This window comes from Salmo salar, chromosome 22, assembly GCF_965601325.2.
Source record: "Salmo salar chromosome 22, fSalSal1, whole genome shotgun sequence".
Taxonomy (NCBI): Eukaryota; Metazoa; Chordata; class Actinopteri; order Salmoniformes; family Salmonidae; genus Salmo; species Salmo salar.
This window is the reverse complement of record NC_138312.1, coordinates 4,343,029-4,360,211: the sequence shown is the minus strand read 5'-3', so window position 1 is coordinate 4,360,211 and position 17,183 is coordinate 4,343,029. Positions and strand designations below refer to the sequence as shown.

Here is a 17,183-nt window from a genome sequence, read left to right as displayed (position 1 = left end):
AAATAAAAATACAAAAAATGTAATTCAATTCAAGAGGCAGTGAAGTCGAAGGATTTCTATATCAAGGCAGGAGGGTCTTACCGCCTCCGTCAAGACCATCCTTACTGGCACCAGGTCCAAGGTCAGCTCCACATCACTGGAAGGGACACTTGCTTCTTCGTTGTGTGGACCTCCTGTCAGTACCGGATTTCAGGGAAGCCTAAGGTCCAAAAATATTCCACATAGTTCATACACACACACTAGGCTCCCAGAATAGGTTATATTACATACAAGTTTTGGTCAAAGCAGCCAACTAATGTAATTTAGTTAACTTTGGAATGGGCACAGTGGGAATTGATATCTGTGATGTTCAAATTATTTCTTACCCCCTGTCTTACTTGCTGTAGGTCCTAGTCATCCCTGTCTGTACCTGACATTGTTGAAAAACAAGTGAACAATGAATCATACACAAACAATAGGCTCCTAGAGTAGGCTATATTAAATTCAAGTTTTGTTCAAAGCAGCCAATCACAAAGTCTGGTCTGAGTGCATCTCCTCTGTTTCATTCAGTAGTACAACACAATTCACATTGCATTTTATCATGGGCATAGTGGGAATGTTTAACCTCTCTGGGCTAGGCGGGACGAATTCGTCCCACCTACGCAACAGCCAGTTGAATCCCGTGGCGCGATTTTCAAATACCTTAGAAATGCTATTACTTCAATTTCTCAAACATATGACTATTTTACAGCATTTTAAAGACAAGACTCTCGTTAATCTAACCACACTGTCCGATTTCAAAAAGGCTTTACAACGAAAGCAAAACATTAGATTATGTCAGCAGAGTACCCAGACAGAAATAATCAGACACCCATTTTTCAAGCTAGCATATAATGTCACAAAAACCCAGAAGACAGCTAAATGCAGCACTAACCTTTGATGATATTCATCAGATGACAACCCTAGGACATTATGTTATACAATACATGCATGTTTTGTTCAATCAAGTTCATATTTATATCAAAAAACAGCTTTTTACATTAGCATGTGACGTTCAGAACTAGCAACCCCCGCACTTCCGGGGAATTTACTAACAATTTACTAAATTACTCACGATAAACGTTCACAAAAAACATAACAATTATTTGAAGAATTATAGATACAGAACTCCTTTGTGCAATCGAGGTGTCCGATTTTAAAATAGCTTTTCGGTGAAAGCACATTTTGCAATATTCTCAGTAGATAGCCCAGCCATCACGGCTAGCCATTTAGACACCCACCAAGTTTAGCCCTGACCAAAGTCAGATTTACTATTACAAAAGTTTGATTACCTTTGTTGTCTTCGTCAGAATGCACTCCCAGGACTGCTACTTCAATAACAAATGTTGGTTTGGTCCAAAATAATCCATCGTTATATCCAAATAGCGGCGTTTTGTTCGTGCGTTCCAGACACTATCCGAAATGGTAAATCAGGGTCACGAGCATGGCGCAATTCGTGACAAAAGATTTCTAAATATTCCATTACCGTACTTCGAAGCATGTCAACCGCTGTTTAAAATCCATTTTTATGCCATTTTTCTCGTAGAAAAGCGATAATATTCCAACCGGGAATCTCCGTTTAAGTAAACAGAGGAAAGAAAACAAAGCATTCGGTCGACGCGGGCACGCGCCTGAGTCTCACAGTACTGTAACCAGCCACTACCCAAACGCGCTACTTTTTTTCAGCCAGAGCCTGCAAAGCCACGATTCAGCTTTTTGCCGCCTTCTGAGAGCCCATGTGAGCCGTAGGAAGTGTCACGTAACAGCAGAGATCCTTTGTTTTGGATAGAGATGGCAAAGAAGGCCAAGAAATGGTCAGACAGGGTACTTCCTGTTTGGAATCTTCTCAGGTTTTGACCTGCCATTTGAGTTCTGTTATACTCACAGACACCATTCAAACAGTTTTAGAAACTTTGGAGTGTTTTCTATCCAATTATATGCATATTCTAGTCACTGGGCAGGAGTAGTAACCAGATGAAATCGGGTACGTTTTTTATCCAGCCGTGTCAATACTGCCCCCTAGCCCTAACAGGATATCCTTGATGTTTAAATTTTCTTACCACCAGAGTGAGAGAGAGTGAGAGTACATCACTTCCAGCAGATCTTGCTGAGGGTGGCATTGATCATTCACTGTTTCAAAGTGGGCTAAGCCTGATGTTCCACATGTCAAGCCTTATGTCTAAAACATGGGGAAAAGCATCTACAAATTAAATGTTTTGCACAATATTGTATCATATTTGATGAGTTACTGACCTGTCTGTTCACAGACTCGAGGTGTTGTAGTCCTCGCGCTCAGATCACACTGGCACAGGATGTCCATGCACTGAATGGTCTGCGAGATACACTCCTGTTGGACCGGAAAACAAAGAGAAATTTGGTCAGTGGTAGGTCTTTCTCAATGCTGTATCATCATCTTTAAGTCTTTATTAAAGACTCATCTCTTCAGCGAAGGTGAACGGAAAGGCACTGGATCGACGAACCGCCCTTGCAGTTTCTGCCTGGCCGGTTCCCCTCTCTCCACTGGGAATCTCTGCATCTGACCTTATTACAGAGGCTGAGTCACTGGCTTACTAGTGCTCTTCCATGCCGTCCCTAGGAAGGGTGCATCACTTAAGTGGGTTGAGTCACTGACGTGATCTTCCTGTCCGGGTTGGTGCCCCCTCGGGTTTGTGCCGTGTGGGAGAACTTTGTGGACTATACTCAGTCTTGTCTCAGGGTAGTAAAGGTAGTACGGGTAGTACCACCCACCACTGCCACCTGTACGCTCTAGTCGGCTGGCCCTCGCTACATATTCGTCGCCAGACCCACTGGCTCCAGGTTATCTATAAGTCTATGCTAGGTAAAGCGCCGCCTTATCTCAGCTCACTGGTCCCGATAACAACACCCACCCGTAGCACGCGCTCCAGCAGGTATATCTCATTGGTCAAAGCCAACACCTCATTTGGCCACCTTTCCTTCCAGTTCTCTGCTGCCAGTGACTGGAACAAATTGCAAAAATCGCTGAAGCTGGAGACTTACATTTCCCTCACCAACTTTAAACATCAGCTATCTGAGCAGCTAAACGATCGCTGCAGCTGTACATAGTCCATCTGTAAATAGCCCACCCAATCTACCTACCTCATCCCCATATTGTTTTTATTTACTTTGCTGCTCTTTTGCACACCAGTATCACTACTTACACACCATCTGCTCATCATCTGCTCATGTATCACTCCAGTGTTAATCTGCTAAATTGTAATTACTTTGCTACCATGGCCTATTTATTGCCATACATCCTCATGCCATTTGCACACACTGTATATAGACTTTCTTTTTCCCCCTATTGTGTTATTGACTGTATGCTTGTTTATTCCATGTAACTCTATGTTGTTGTTTCTGTCGCACTGCTTTGCTTTATCTTGGCCAGGTCGCAGTTGTAAATGAGAACTTGTTCTCAACTAGCTTACCTGGTTAAATAAAGGTGAAATAAGAAAAATAAAGTTAGTGGTTTGCGGATATCCCTCTAGTGGTGTGGGGGCTGTGCTTTGGCAAAGTGGGTGGGGTCATATCCTGCCTGGTTGGCACTGTCTGGGAGTATTGGACGGGGCCACATTGTCTCCCGACCCCTCCTGTCTCAGCCTCCAGTATCTATGCTGCAATTGTTTGTGTCGGGGGGCTAGGGTCAGTCTGTTATCTGGTGTAATTCTCCTGTCTTATCCGGTGTCCCGTGTGAGTTCAAGTATGCTCCCTCTAATTCTCTCTCTCTCCCTCCCTCCCTGAGGACCTGGGACCATGCCGCAGGATGACCTGGCCTGATGACTCCTTGTTGTCCCCAGTCAGGCTGGTCGTGCTGCTGCTCCAGTTTCAACTATTCTGCCTGCGGCTATGGAACCCTGACCTGTTCACCAGATGTGCTACCTTGTCCCGGACCTGCTGTTTTCGTTTTTCTCTCGCTCGCTCTCGCTCTCTCTCGCTCGCTCTCTCTCTCTCGCTCTCTCTCTCTCTCTCTCTCTCTCTCTCTCTCTCTCTCTCTCTCGCTCTCTACTGCTGTTTCGAACTCTGAAGGCTCGGCTATGAAAAGCCAACTGACATTTACTCCTGGTGCTGACCTGTTGCACCCTCTGTTACACCTCTACAACCCCTGTGATTACTTTTGTTTGACCCTGCTGGTCATCTATGAACGTTTGAATATCTTGACCATGTACCGTTTATAATCTCCACCCGGAACAGTCAGAAGAGGACTGGCCACCCCTCAGAACCTGGTTCCTCTAGGTTTCTTCCTAGGTTCCTGCCTTTCTAGGTAGTTTTTCCTAGCCACCGTGCTCTACATCTGCATTGCTTACTGTTTGGGGTTTTTAGGCTATGTTTCTGTATAGCACTTTGACATCGGCTGATGTAAAAAGGTCTTTATAAATACATTTGATTGATCTTTACCTGGAACGAAAACACATTGTCATAACACAAACCCACATTTGACAACGTGACAAGTGATCCCTCAACACCTGATCCCCATGCCTCATTGTTTGTTATTGTTTCCCCAATCAACAGTCTGGATCTTCCTCTTCTGCCATGGTGGATGAGCTACCTTTTCTGGGAAATACAGGGCCATTTCACTTTCCCACCGGAAATTGGCAGCTGCTGACCTGAGTGTTGTCACTGATCAGGACAGTCGAGGGTACTATTTGCCCGAAGAGGTGAAATATTGCAATTAACTGTACGGCTCTAATTCTGATTCTAATTCTCAAGAGAAAAGTGAAAACCCTCAGCCGTGAGGTCACCGAGGAGGACCAACAGTGATAAACAGAGATCGTCTGAAAGGGACTGACATGCAGGGATGGAACATAAGGATTTTGGGCACTGGCCAGCAGACCACGATTTCTACTAGCCCGGGTAACAGTCAGGTCCTAAATCTGTGGCATGCAATGTTTGAATAGGCACAATTTCACTGCTGTATCAGGCTATTTTGGCACATTTTCTACTAACCATTTTACTGCTGTGTCAGGCTAGTTTGGCACATTGTCTACTAGTCCAGTCTGAAAATTACTAGCCTCGGGCTAGCTTAATTTCCATCCCTGCTGACATGTATAAATGACTTCCAGGTCATTTGCTTAGTCATGTACAACAGATGCACTCGAGGAACAAAACTGTGTGTGTTTTGTATGTGGAAACATTGAGTCGGCTTTGTGAGCTAGCCAGCTAGTTAATGTTAGTTCACCGTTTGTGGAGTCACACTTTTCCACGTGGTGACATGCTAGTGTAAAGGAAGTCACTCTGCTTGCTTAGCGAGTACAACTTCCTCCCGATTCAGTCCATACCTGCTGCGAACTCGGGACCTCTGCCTCAAACACACGAGATCGCCCTCCTCAAGCGTCTTAGCCGATCGCACTACCTTAAAAGCTAGCTAATGAGGTGGCGCAAGCGGGACACTTATGGCTGAGGAGTAAGTTTCACACATCCCCATGTGCTACACTAGCTAATTTTAGCCCACCAGGGCAGGAATATTTAGCTAACGTTTAGCTAGCTAGTTACGGTAGCTCATTGTTAGTGTAGTCAGACTTTTCCCCAGACCCCACATGTTAGCTATTCCACCAGGGCAGGAATATTTAACGATAGCTAGATAGTGCTAATCGCTAACATTAGGCACATTCGCTAGCATGTCACCGCTTGGGAAAGACAGATTACACCACGATGACATACGGTGCAACGTTAGCGAATGTAGCCAACCAAGGTGACTAACTAACTAGCCCACCAGGTGATATTTAGATAGCTATATTCCTGCCCTGGTTGGCTAACATTCACTAGCATGTCACCACATGAAAAAGCATGACTAAACAAACCGTGAGCTAACGTTAACTAGCTGGCTAGCTCACAAAGGACTTGTCAATAATACCGCTCAAAAAAATAAAGGGAACACTTAAACAACACAATGTAACTCCAAGTCAATCACACTTCTGTGAAATCAAACTGTCCACTTAGGAAGCAACACTGATTGACAATAAATTTCACATGCTGTTGTGCAAATGGAATAGACAACAGGTGGAAATTCTAGGCAATTAGCAAGACACCCCCAATAAAGGAGTGGTTCTGCAGGTGGGGACCACAGACCACTTCTCAGTTCCTATGCTTCCTGGCTGATATTTTGGTCACTTTTGAATGCTGGCGGTGCTTTCACTCTAGTGGTAGCATGAGACGGAGTCTACAACCCACACAAGTGGCTCAGGTAGTGCAGCTCATCCAGGATGGCACATCAATGCGAGCTATGGCAAGAAGGTTTGCTGTGTCTGTCAGCGTAGTGTCCAGAGCATGGAGGCGCTACCAGGAGACAGGCCAGTACATCAGGAGACGTGGAGGAAACCGTAGGAGGGCAACAACCCAGCAGCAGGACCGCTACCTCCGCCTTTGTGCAAGGAGGAGCAGGAGAAGCACTGCCAGAGCCCTGCAAAATGACCTCCAGCAGGCCACAAATGTGCATGTGTCTGCTCAAACGGTCAGAAACAGACTCCATGAAGGTGGTATGAGGGCCCGACGTCCACAGGTGGGGGTTGTGCTTACAGCCCAACACCGTGCAGGACGTTTGGCATTTGCCAGAGAACACCAAGGTTGGCAAATTCGCCACTGGCGCCCTGTGCTCTTCACAGATGAAAGCAGGTTCACACTGAGCACGTGACAGACGTGACAGAGTCTGGAGACGCCGTGGAGAACGTTCTGCTGCCTGCAACATCCTCCAGCATGACCGGTTTGGCGGTGGGTCAGTCATGGTGTGGGGTGGCATTTCTTTGGGGGGCCGCACAGCCCTCCATGTGCTCGCCAGAGGTAGCCTGACTGCCATTAGGTACCGAGATGAGATCCTCAGACCCCTTGTGAGACCATATGCTGGTGCGGGTGGCCCTGGGTTCCTCCTAATGCAAGACAATGCTAGACCTCATGTGGCTGGAGTGTGTCAGCAGTTCCTGCAAGAGGAAGGCATTGATGCTATGGACTGTTCCCCAGACCTGAATCCAATTGAGCACATCTGAGACATCATGTCTCGCTCCATCCACCAACGCCACGTTGCACCAAAGACTGTCCAGGAGTTGGCGGATGCTTTAGTCCAGGTCTGGGAGGAGATCCCTCAGGAGACCATCCGCCACCTCATCAGGAGCATGCCCAGGCATTGTAGGGAGGTCATACAGGCACGTGGAGGCCACACACACTACTGAGCCTCATTTTGACTTGTTTTAAGGACATTACATCAAAGTTGGATCAGCCTGTAGTGTGGTTTTCCACTTTAATTTTGAGTGTGACTCCAAATCCAGACCTCCATGGGTTGATAAATAGGACTTCCATTGATTATTTTTGTGTGATTTTGTTGTCAGCACATTCAACTATGTAAAGAAAAAAGTATTTAATAAGATTATTTCTTTCATTCAGATCTAGGATGTGTTTAAGTGTTCCCTTAATTTTTTTGAGCAGTATATAAGGTCACAACAGTCATTATGCTAGCCTACGCTGGTTTTCTTTTTACTTGTAAGGAAGGTAATGTGCATTGTACACGTAACTACAGTTGGTGGTTATCTAGCAAATTTTCTAAAGAATCTAGCTAACCATAAATCTTTTGCCTAACCAAAATAGCTTGTCAGCACCTAGGAAACAGGGCTTACCTTATCACACAGCTCCAGCAATGCCTCTTGTATACAGAGGTCAGAAAACTATACAATTCACGTATGCTTATTGGAGTAGTGGCAGTGGTGTAAACTACTAAAGTAAAAATACTTTAAAGTACTACTTAATTAAGTCGTTTTTTGAGTATCTGTACTTTACTGTACTATTTATATTTTGGTCAACTTTTACATGCATTTCACTACAGTTCTAAAGAAAATAATGTACTTTTTATTCCATACATTGACACCCAAAAGTACTTACTACATTTCGAATGCTTAGCAGGACAGGAAAACGGTCCAATTCTCACACACTTATCAAGAGAACAGCCCTGGTCTGGTGAACTCACTAAACAAGAATGCTATGTTTATTAATTATATCTGAGTTTTGGAGAGTGCCTCTGGCTATACGTGAATTATTATTTTTTTTAAATGCACCATCTGGTTTGCCTAACATAAGGAATTTGAACTGAATTATACTTTTACACTTAAGTATATTTCAGCAAGTACATTTACTTTTGATACTTAAGTATATTTAAAACCAAATACTTTTTGATTTGCACTCAAGTATTATTTTACTGGGTGACTTTTACTTGAGTCATTTTCTATGAAGGTATCTTTACTTTTTCTCAAGTATGACAGTTGGGTACTTTTTCCACCACTGAGTAGTGGTTACAATCTGGTACATATAATACAGGTGAATATATTGGTAAAAGTGACCTTGTCCGAGAGAGATTTGCTCAGTATGAAAAGTCACTGCAGGGTAAGCCTAAACAAAACACAGACCTTATATGAAGCAGTTCTAAAATCCCCTATGACAAAAATAATGGTGGAAAAACGATTGGAATCATTTCCGGGTTTCACCGCTAGGCTTTATGGGTATTATGACTCGTATTGTGGTACTCAATTCCCGTAGGGATCACGTTCCCATAGGCCTATAATAAATGTATGCAGTCAATATACTGTAAAATCATATGGAAAGCCTCTGCTGATTGGCATATATTTCACGAGACACTGTTTTTTAGGCATCATTTTCTGAAAATCTGAGATGAGTTCACTTCACCCAGGGATCACTTTCACGTTCTAAAAATGGGAAGATCTCAATTGTTTCATTCTCGCGTCTTTTCTCCTCGTCTCCACAGAACACATTGGAGGAGAAGGTCAGAGGGGCGGTACCTTTGGTTCTCTCATCCAATGGGTTTTGAGAAGGAGACAAGGAGAAAGGAGAGTTTGCGTGGGCCCAGCCATTGAGATCATCCCAATGATCAACATAAACAGCCGTGCCTCTTCGCCGGGCTTTCGTTTTCACCCAAACATTGATATCGATTCATAACTTTCCGAAAGATGGCTGGTTTAGAGCTTTTGTATAGCTCCGTAGCAGGCAGTATTACCTGTCCACAAGACGTCATTGTGTGTTTTGTTCACTGGGAAATTGTAAAGAGTGGGTACAAATGCCTTGGGTTAGGAGATGAGGTGAGTGTGATGCCAGCAGGCTTCAAATTATTGACTTTATAATTCCATGTTTTATAGCTAATTGCTTTAGAGTTTACTGACAACGTCACAATTTGTTAACGCCAGATTAGCCGTCTGACATGTATCCTCGCTAACCAACTACAGTTGGCTAGTTAATTCACAAGTATTAATAATTATAGTTAATACTCGAGTCAATTGGCTAAATTAGCTAGCTATACTTAGCTATAGCTAGTTAGTTAGCAAGGCATGTTAGACTGCTAATCTGTCGCTGGTAGCCAGTTGTGATGGTGTCAGCAAACTGGGTTGACAAATCAATACGTTTCTTGAATTTGTATGAATGCCAATATGTAAATAATACTCATTATTTTGCTTATGTGGATGTGCTTTGTGAATTAGCTTTCCAATCGCTATCAGGTCTCTAGTTAGATTTTGTAATACGCTAACCAGGCCATATACCATGGGTATGACCAAAAAGGAATACCATTTACTGGTCCAATTACGTTGGTAACCAGTTTATAATTGCAATCAGGCACCTCGTGGGTTTGTGGTATATGGCCAGTATACCACGGCTAAGGGCTGTAACCAGGCACTCCGCTTTGTTTGCTGTATACCACACTTCCTCGGGCCTTATTGCTTAAGTTAACCACCTGCAACTGGACACTTTAGAAGATGCATGTTTGACCAAAACGAGAACGACAATACTATCGCCTAGTTAAAGTTGGATGCAATGCTGTGCTACGCCTAACCGTACCTAACATGTACAGTGAGGGGGGAAAAGTATTTGATCCCCTGCTGATTTTTTATGTTTGCCCGCTGACAAAGAAATTATCAGTCTATAATTTTAATGGTAGGTTTATTTGAAGTGAGAACGAATATCAACCAAAAAATCCAGAAAAACGCATGTCAGAAATTGTATAAATTGATTTGCATTTTAATGAGGGAAATAAGTATTTGACCCCTCTCAATCAGAAAGATTTCTGGCTCCCAGGTGTCTCCTATAAAGGCAATGAGCTGAGATTAGGAGCACACTCTTAAAGGGAGTGCTCCTAACCACAGCTTGTTACCTGTATAAAAGACACCTGTCCAAAGAAGCAATCAGATTGCAAACTCTCCACCATGGCCAAGACCAAAGAGCTCTCCAAGGATGTCAGGGACAAGATTGTAGACCTACACAAGGCTGGAATAGGCTACAAGACCATCACCAAGCAGCTTGGTGAGAAGGTGACAACATTTGGTGTGATTATTCGCAAATGGAAGAAACACAAAAGAACTGTCAATCTCCCTCGGCCTGGGGCTCCATGCAAGATCTCACCTCGTGGAGTTGCAATGATCATGAGAACGGTGAGGAATCAGCCCAGAACTACACGGAAGGATCTTGTCAATGATCTCAAGGCAGCTGGGACCATAGTCACCAAGAAAACAATTGGTAACACACTACGCCGTGAAGGACTGAAATCCTGCATCGCCTGCAAGGTCTTCCTGCTCAAGAAAGCACATATACATTCCCGTCTGAAGTTTGCCAATGAACATCTGAATGATTCAGAGGACAACTGTGTGACAGTGTTGTGGTCAGATGAGACCAAAATGGAGCTCTTTGGCATCAACTCAACTCGCCGTGTTTGGAGGAGGAGGAATGCTGCCTATGGCTCCAAGAACACCATCCCCACCGTCAAACATTGGAGGTGGAAACATTATGCTTTGGGGGTGTTTTTCTGCTAAGGGGACAGGACATCTTCACCGCATCAAAGGGACGATGGACGGGGCCATGTACCGTCAAATCTTGGGTGAGAACCTCCTTCCCTCAGCCAGGGCATTGAAAATGGGTCATGGATGGGTTTTCCAGCATGACAATGACCCAAAACACACGACCAAGGCAACAAAGGTGTTCAAATACTTTGTTCCCTCACTGTAACCCCCGATTTATAATGGATACCACATCTGTTTGGTTAAATAAGTTCTTTGCTCTTAAAATCTGTAGCTAGGACTGTCATTCTTTGTATCTGATCCATCTATGAATGAGTGTGGTTACATTCGTTCAGCCTCATCCTTAGTTTACATTTTAAAAAGTGGCGGGGCTAACATTGGGCTGAAACACAAACTCATGATTGTGGCTTTAAATAGTTATCTTGAGAGGGTGTGACGTTATGCCACATGACAATGCATACCTGTTTAATTTTGAATTAATACAACTTTTTTTTTTACATTTAATTCAGCCTCGGAGTGGTGACAAGAAGTCGGAGTTGCTTCCTACAGGGTGGAATGGCAGCAAGGAATTGTACACCCTGCGGTACAAGTCAAATGATGACAAGTCTATTTTCTTGGTCAAAGCCATCACTGTGGATTCCACCTTGATCTTCAACTTAATGGTAACTATACAGCTATACAAAATATTATTTCAAATCTTAAGTGGTTATTTCTCAAATGTAGTTAGGTTACATCTACAGTAGGCCTAAGTGTGGTTATTTTCTATTGTCAGGACTCGGCCACTGAACAGGTGTCAGACCTGACAATGGATGTCAGTGATTACGTGGATGCAGATCATTTGCAGACATTTGAAAGGTTGGTCAATATGTTATAATTTTGGGGATATATTGAAGTCTTGCTCAATTTTAACAGTACTTAATGGAGCAAAAGGGATGAACAACAGATTTATAAGTATTTGGGTAAGGAAATCCACTGGACAACACGTACCACATTCTTTGAATTTGGTGTGTGCGTGTGATGGGTCATTTTTTTTTTTTTCTCACAAAATTGTTTTTTTTACCGTGACTTATTGAAATACTAATCCATATTATAGGCCATGCTGTAAATCTTCATATTACACCAGTTCTTGCTTTGTTGCTTAGTCTTAGATGAGGCATGGCTTAGCCCAAATATCCCAACTTCAAGTTAATATTTCTCAACAATCCTTTTACACTGAACAAAAATAGAAACCCAACATGTAAAGAATAAAAGATCCCGGAAATGTTCCATATGCACAAAAAGCGTAATTTTGTTTATCCCTGTTAGTGAGCACTTCTCCTTTGCCAAGATAATCCATCCACCTGACGGGTGGCATATTTAATTTTTTATTTTTTATTTTAACTAGGCAAGTCAGTTAAGATCAAATTCTTATTTTCAATGACGGCGTAGGAACAGTGGGTTAACTGCCTTGTTCAGGGGCAGAACAACATATGTACCTTGTCAGCTCGGGGATTCGATCTTACAACCTTTCGGTATCTAGTCCAATGCTTTAACCACTAGGCTTCGTGCAGTTTGGTGTCATAACTGACTTCAGTTGGCAAATGCTCACCTTGAATGGCCACTGACACGCTAGAGAAGTGAGCTCTTCACGGATGAATCCCTGTTTCAACTGTACAGGGCAGATGGTGTTGTGCGGGTGAGAGGTTTGCTGATGTCAACATTGTGAACTGAGTGCCCCATGGTGCAGTTATGGTATGGGCAGGCGTAAGCTACGGACAACAAACATGCTTGCTTTTTATCAATGGCAATTTGAATGCACAGGGATGCTGTGATGAGATCCTGAGGCCCATTGTTGTGCCAGTCATTTGCCTCATCACCTCATGTTTCAGCATGACCATGTGTCGCAAGGATCTGTACACAATTCCTGAAAGCCAAAAATGTCCCAGTTCTTCCATGGCCTGCATACTCTCCAGCCATGTCACCCATTGAGCATGTTTGGGATGCTGTGGCTCGACGTCTACGACAGCATGTTCCAGTTCGCACCAATGTCCAGCAACTCCTCACAACATTCTACTGGTGACAATCAACAGCTTAATCAACTCTATGTGAAGGATATGTCTCGCTGCATGAGGCAAATGGTGGTCACACCAGATATTGACTGTTTTTGTAATCCATGCCCCTACTTTTTTTTTTAAGGTATATGTAACCAACTGTATTCAGTCATGTGATTTGGTGCCGACAGATGGTCGCTTCGGGTTCTTAGGAAACTATGCAGTATTTGTTTTATGTATTACTTCTTACACTGTTACCCCAGGAAATCTTAAGTCTTATTACATACAGCCGGGAAGAACTATTGGATATAAGAGCAACGTCAACTTACCAACATTATGACCAGGAATACTACTTTCCCGAAGCGGATCCTCTGTTTGGACCACCACCCAGGCCAATGGATCGGATCCGAGTAGGCGACCCAAAACAACGGCGCCACAGGAGGGGCAGACAGAGTGGTCTTCTGGTCAGGCTCATTAGACGGGCTCACCACTCCCGGGTATACTACTCGCCTGTGTTCAGTCTGACAACAAGGTAGATGAAATTCGAGCAAGGGTTGCCTTCCAGAGAGACTAACATTATCTGTTTCATGGAAACATGGCTCACTCGGGATACGTTAGAGTCGGTACAGCCACCTGGTTTCTTCATGCAACGAAACAATCATCTCTGGTATGAAGTGCGGGGGTGTATGTCTTATGATTTAACGAGTCGTGGTGTGATCCTAACAACATACAGGAACTCACATCCTTTTGTTCACCTGACCTAGAGTTCCTTACAATCAAATGCCGACCGCATTATCTACCAAGAGAATTCTCTTCGATTATAATCACAGCCCTGTATATCTCCCCCCCCCCCACCAAGCAGACACCTCGACTGCCTTGAAAGAACTTCATTGGACTCTATCTAAACTGGAAACCACATATCCTGAGTCTGCATTTAGTGTAGTTGGGGATTTTAACAAAGCTCCCTAAATTTAATTAGCATATCAAATGCGTGACGCAGGCTGGCAACATTCTGGATCATTGCTACTCTAACTTCCGCGACGCATACAAAGCCCTCCTTTCGGCAAATCTAACCACAACTCCATTTTTGTTGCTCTCAGCCTATAGACAGAAACTAAAACGGGAAACGCCCGTGCTCAAGTCTGTTCAACGCTGGTCCGACTAATCGGATTCCATGCTTAACCTTGCAAGGGTAGGTGGTACGCTACCGTCCCACCTGGCCAACATCTGGTGAAATTGCAGAGCGTAAAATTCAAAATACAGAAATATTCATAAAATATACAAGTGTTATACATCAGCTTAAAGATGAACTTCTTGTTAATCCAACCGCGGTGTCAAATTTCAAAAAGGCTTTACGGCAAAAGCATACCATGCTATTATCTTAGAACAGCGCCCAGCACACACATTAAACAGTTACCAGCCAAGTAGTCAGAAATGGTGTTAAATTTATCACTTTCCTTTGATCTTCATATGGTTGCACTCAAGACTCCCAGTTACACAAATGTTCGATAAAGTCCCTCTTTATATCCAAAAACCTCCCTTTCTGTTGGTGCTTTTTGTTCAGTAATCCATTGGCTCAAAGACAGTCACAACAGGCAGACAAAATCCAAATGGTATCAGTAAAGTTCGTAGAAACATGTCAAACGATGTTTATAATCACTCCTCAGATTGTTTTTTAGTCATAATAATCAATAATATTTCAACTGGACAATAGCTTCGTCAGTATAAACGGTAAACAAGCAAGGCGGGCTCTAGGTCGCGCGCACCAAACAAGTCTAGGGACTTTCTACTATCCACTCACTCAGTGGTCTTACTCCCTCATTTTTCAGAATACAAGCCTGAAACAATTTCTAAACACTTGACATCTAGTAGAAGCCATAGGAAGTGCAATTTGAGTCCTAAGTAAATGGATACTGTATTGGCATTCAATAGAAAACTACAAACATAAATCCATCCAGGAAGTGGGCTTTTTTTTCTCATGTTTTTGCCTGCCATATCAGTTCAGTTATACTCGGACATTATTTTAACAGTTTTGGCACGTTTAGAATTTTCTATCCAAATCTACCAATTATATGCATATCCTAGCTTCTGGGCCTGAGTAACAGGCAGTTTACTTTGGGCACGCTTTTCATCCAGAGGTGAAAATAGTGCCCCCTACCCTAGAGAGGTTAAAGATATGTTCCAGATAGCCTCAGACAACATTGAGAGAGATGCTGATTCGATGAGCGAGTTTATTAGCAAGTGCATCGGATGTTGTACCCACGGTGACTATTAAAACCTTCCCCCAACCAGAAACCGTGGATTGATCGCAGCATTTGCGCAAAACTGAAAGCACGAACCACTGCTTTTAATCATGGCAAGGTGACTGTAAACATGAGCGAATACAGTGTAGCTTTCCCTCCATGGCAATCAAACAAGCTAAGCGTCAGTATAGAGACAAAGTAGAGTCGCAATTCAACGGCTCGGACACGGGACGTATGTGGCAGGGTCTGCAGTCAATCACGGATTACAAAAAGACAACCAGCCCCGCTGCGGACACCGTCTTGCTCCCAGACAAACTAAACAACTTCTTTGCTCGCTTTGAGGACAATACAGTACCACTGACACGGCCCGCTACCAAAACCTGCGGGCTCTCCTTCACCGCAGCCAACGTGAGTAAAACATTTAAACGTGTTAACTCTCGCAAGGCTGCCGCCCCAGATGGCATCCCTAGCCGAGTCCTCAGCGCATGCGCAAACTAGCTGGCTGGTGTGTTTACAGACATATTCAATCAATCCCTATCCCATTCTGCTGTTCCCACATGCTTCAAGAGGGCCACCATTGTTCCTGTTCCCAAGAAAGCTAAACGACTATCGCCCCGTAGCACTCACTTCCGTCATCATGAAGTGCTTTGAGACTAGTCAAGGATCATATCTCCTCCACCCTAGACCCACTCCAAATTGCGTACCGCCCCAATGGGTCCACAGATGACGCAATCGCAATCACACTGCCTTAACCCATGTGGACAGGAGGAATACTTACAGTAGGGGGGAAAAGTATTTGATCCCCTGCTGATTTTGTCAATTGTTTTCTTGGTGACTGGTCTCAGCTGCCTTGAGATCATTGACAAGATCCTCCCATGTAGTTCTGGGCGGATTCCTCACCGTTCTCATGATCATTGCAACTCCACGAGGTGAGATCTTGCATGGAGCCCCAGGCCGAGGGAGATTGACAGTTCTTTTGTTTCTTCCATTTGCGAATAATCGCACCAAATGTTGTCACCTTCTCACCAAGCTGCTTGGTGATGGTCTTGTAGCCCATTCCAGCCTTGTGTAGGTCTACAATCTTGTCCCTGATATCCTTGGAGAGCTCTTTGGTATTGGCCATGGTGGAGAGTTTGGAATCTGATTGATAGATTGCTTCTGTGGACAGGTGTCTTTTATACAGGTAACAAGCTGAGATTAGGAGCACTCCCTTTAAGAGTGTGCTCTTAATCTCAGCTCGTTACCTGTATAAAAGACACCTGGGAGCCAGAAATCTTTCTGATTGAGAGGGGGTCAAATACTTATTTCCCTCGTTAAAATGCAAATCATTTTATAACATTTTTGACATGCGTTTTTTTGAATTTTTTTGTTATTCTGTCTCACTGTTCAAATAAACCTACCATTAAAATTGGACTGATCATTTCTTTGTCAGTGGACAAATGATCCTCAACACTGGGGCCCCACAAGGGTGCCTTCTCAGCCCTCTCCGGTACTCCCTGTTCACCCATGACTGCGTTGCCATGCACGCCTCCAACTCAATCAAGTTTGCAGATGACACTACAGTGGTAGGCTTGATTACCACCAACAACGACGAGACAGCCTACAGGTTGGAGGTGAGGGCCCTCGATGTGTGGTGGCAGGAAAATAACCTCACACTCAACGTCAACAAAACAAAGGAGATGATCGTGGACTTCAGGAAACAGCAGAGGGCTCCCTATCCACATCGACGGGACAGTAGTGGAGAAGGTGGAAAGTTAAGTTCCTTGGCGTACACATCACGGACAAACTGAAATGGTCCCACCCACACAGACAGCGTGGTGAAGGCGCAACAGCGCCTCTTCAACCTCAGGAGGCTGAAGAAATTCTGTCACAAACTTTTACAGATGCGCAATCGAGAGCATCCTGTCGGGCTATATCACCGCCTGGTACGGCAACTGCTCCGCCCACAACCGTATGGCTCTCCAGAGGGTAGTGAGGTCTGCACAACGCATCACCGGGGGCAAACTACCTGCCCTCCAGGACACCTACACCACCCGATGTCACAGGAAGGCCAAAAAGATCATAAAGGACAACAACCACCCGAGCCACTGCCTGTTCAC

At 44.0% G+C, this 17,183-nt stretch overlaps 1 protein-coding gene across 1 annotated transcript in view; it reads left to right on the top strand.

The window, feature by feature from the left end:
* The first annotated feature begins 8,973 nt into the window (after positions 1-8,973).
* Positions 8,974-17,183, top strand: part of LOC100194584 (proteasome inhibitor subunit 1) — a 32,604-nt gene continuing 24,394 nt past the window's right edge. The window contains exons 1-3 of the mRNA NM_001139670.1: positions 8,974-9,107; positions 11,321-11,473; positions 11,584-11,666. Coding sequence (NP_001133142.1) covers positions 8,979-9,107; positions 11,321-11,473; positions 11,584-11,666 — 365 coding nt within the window. The 5' untranslated portion in view covers positions 8,974-8,978. The remainder of the gene's footprint in view (positions 9,108-11,320; positions 11,474-11,583; positions 11,667-17,183) is intronic.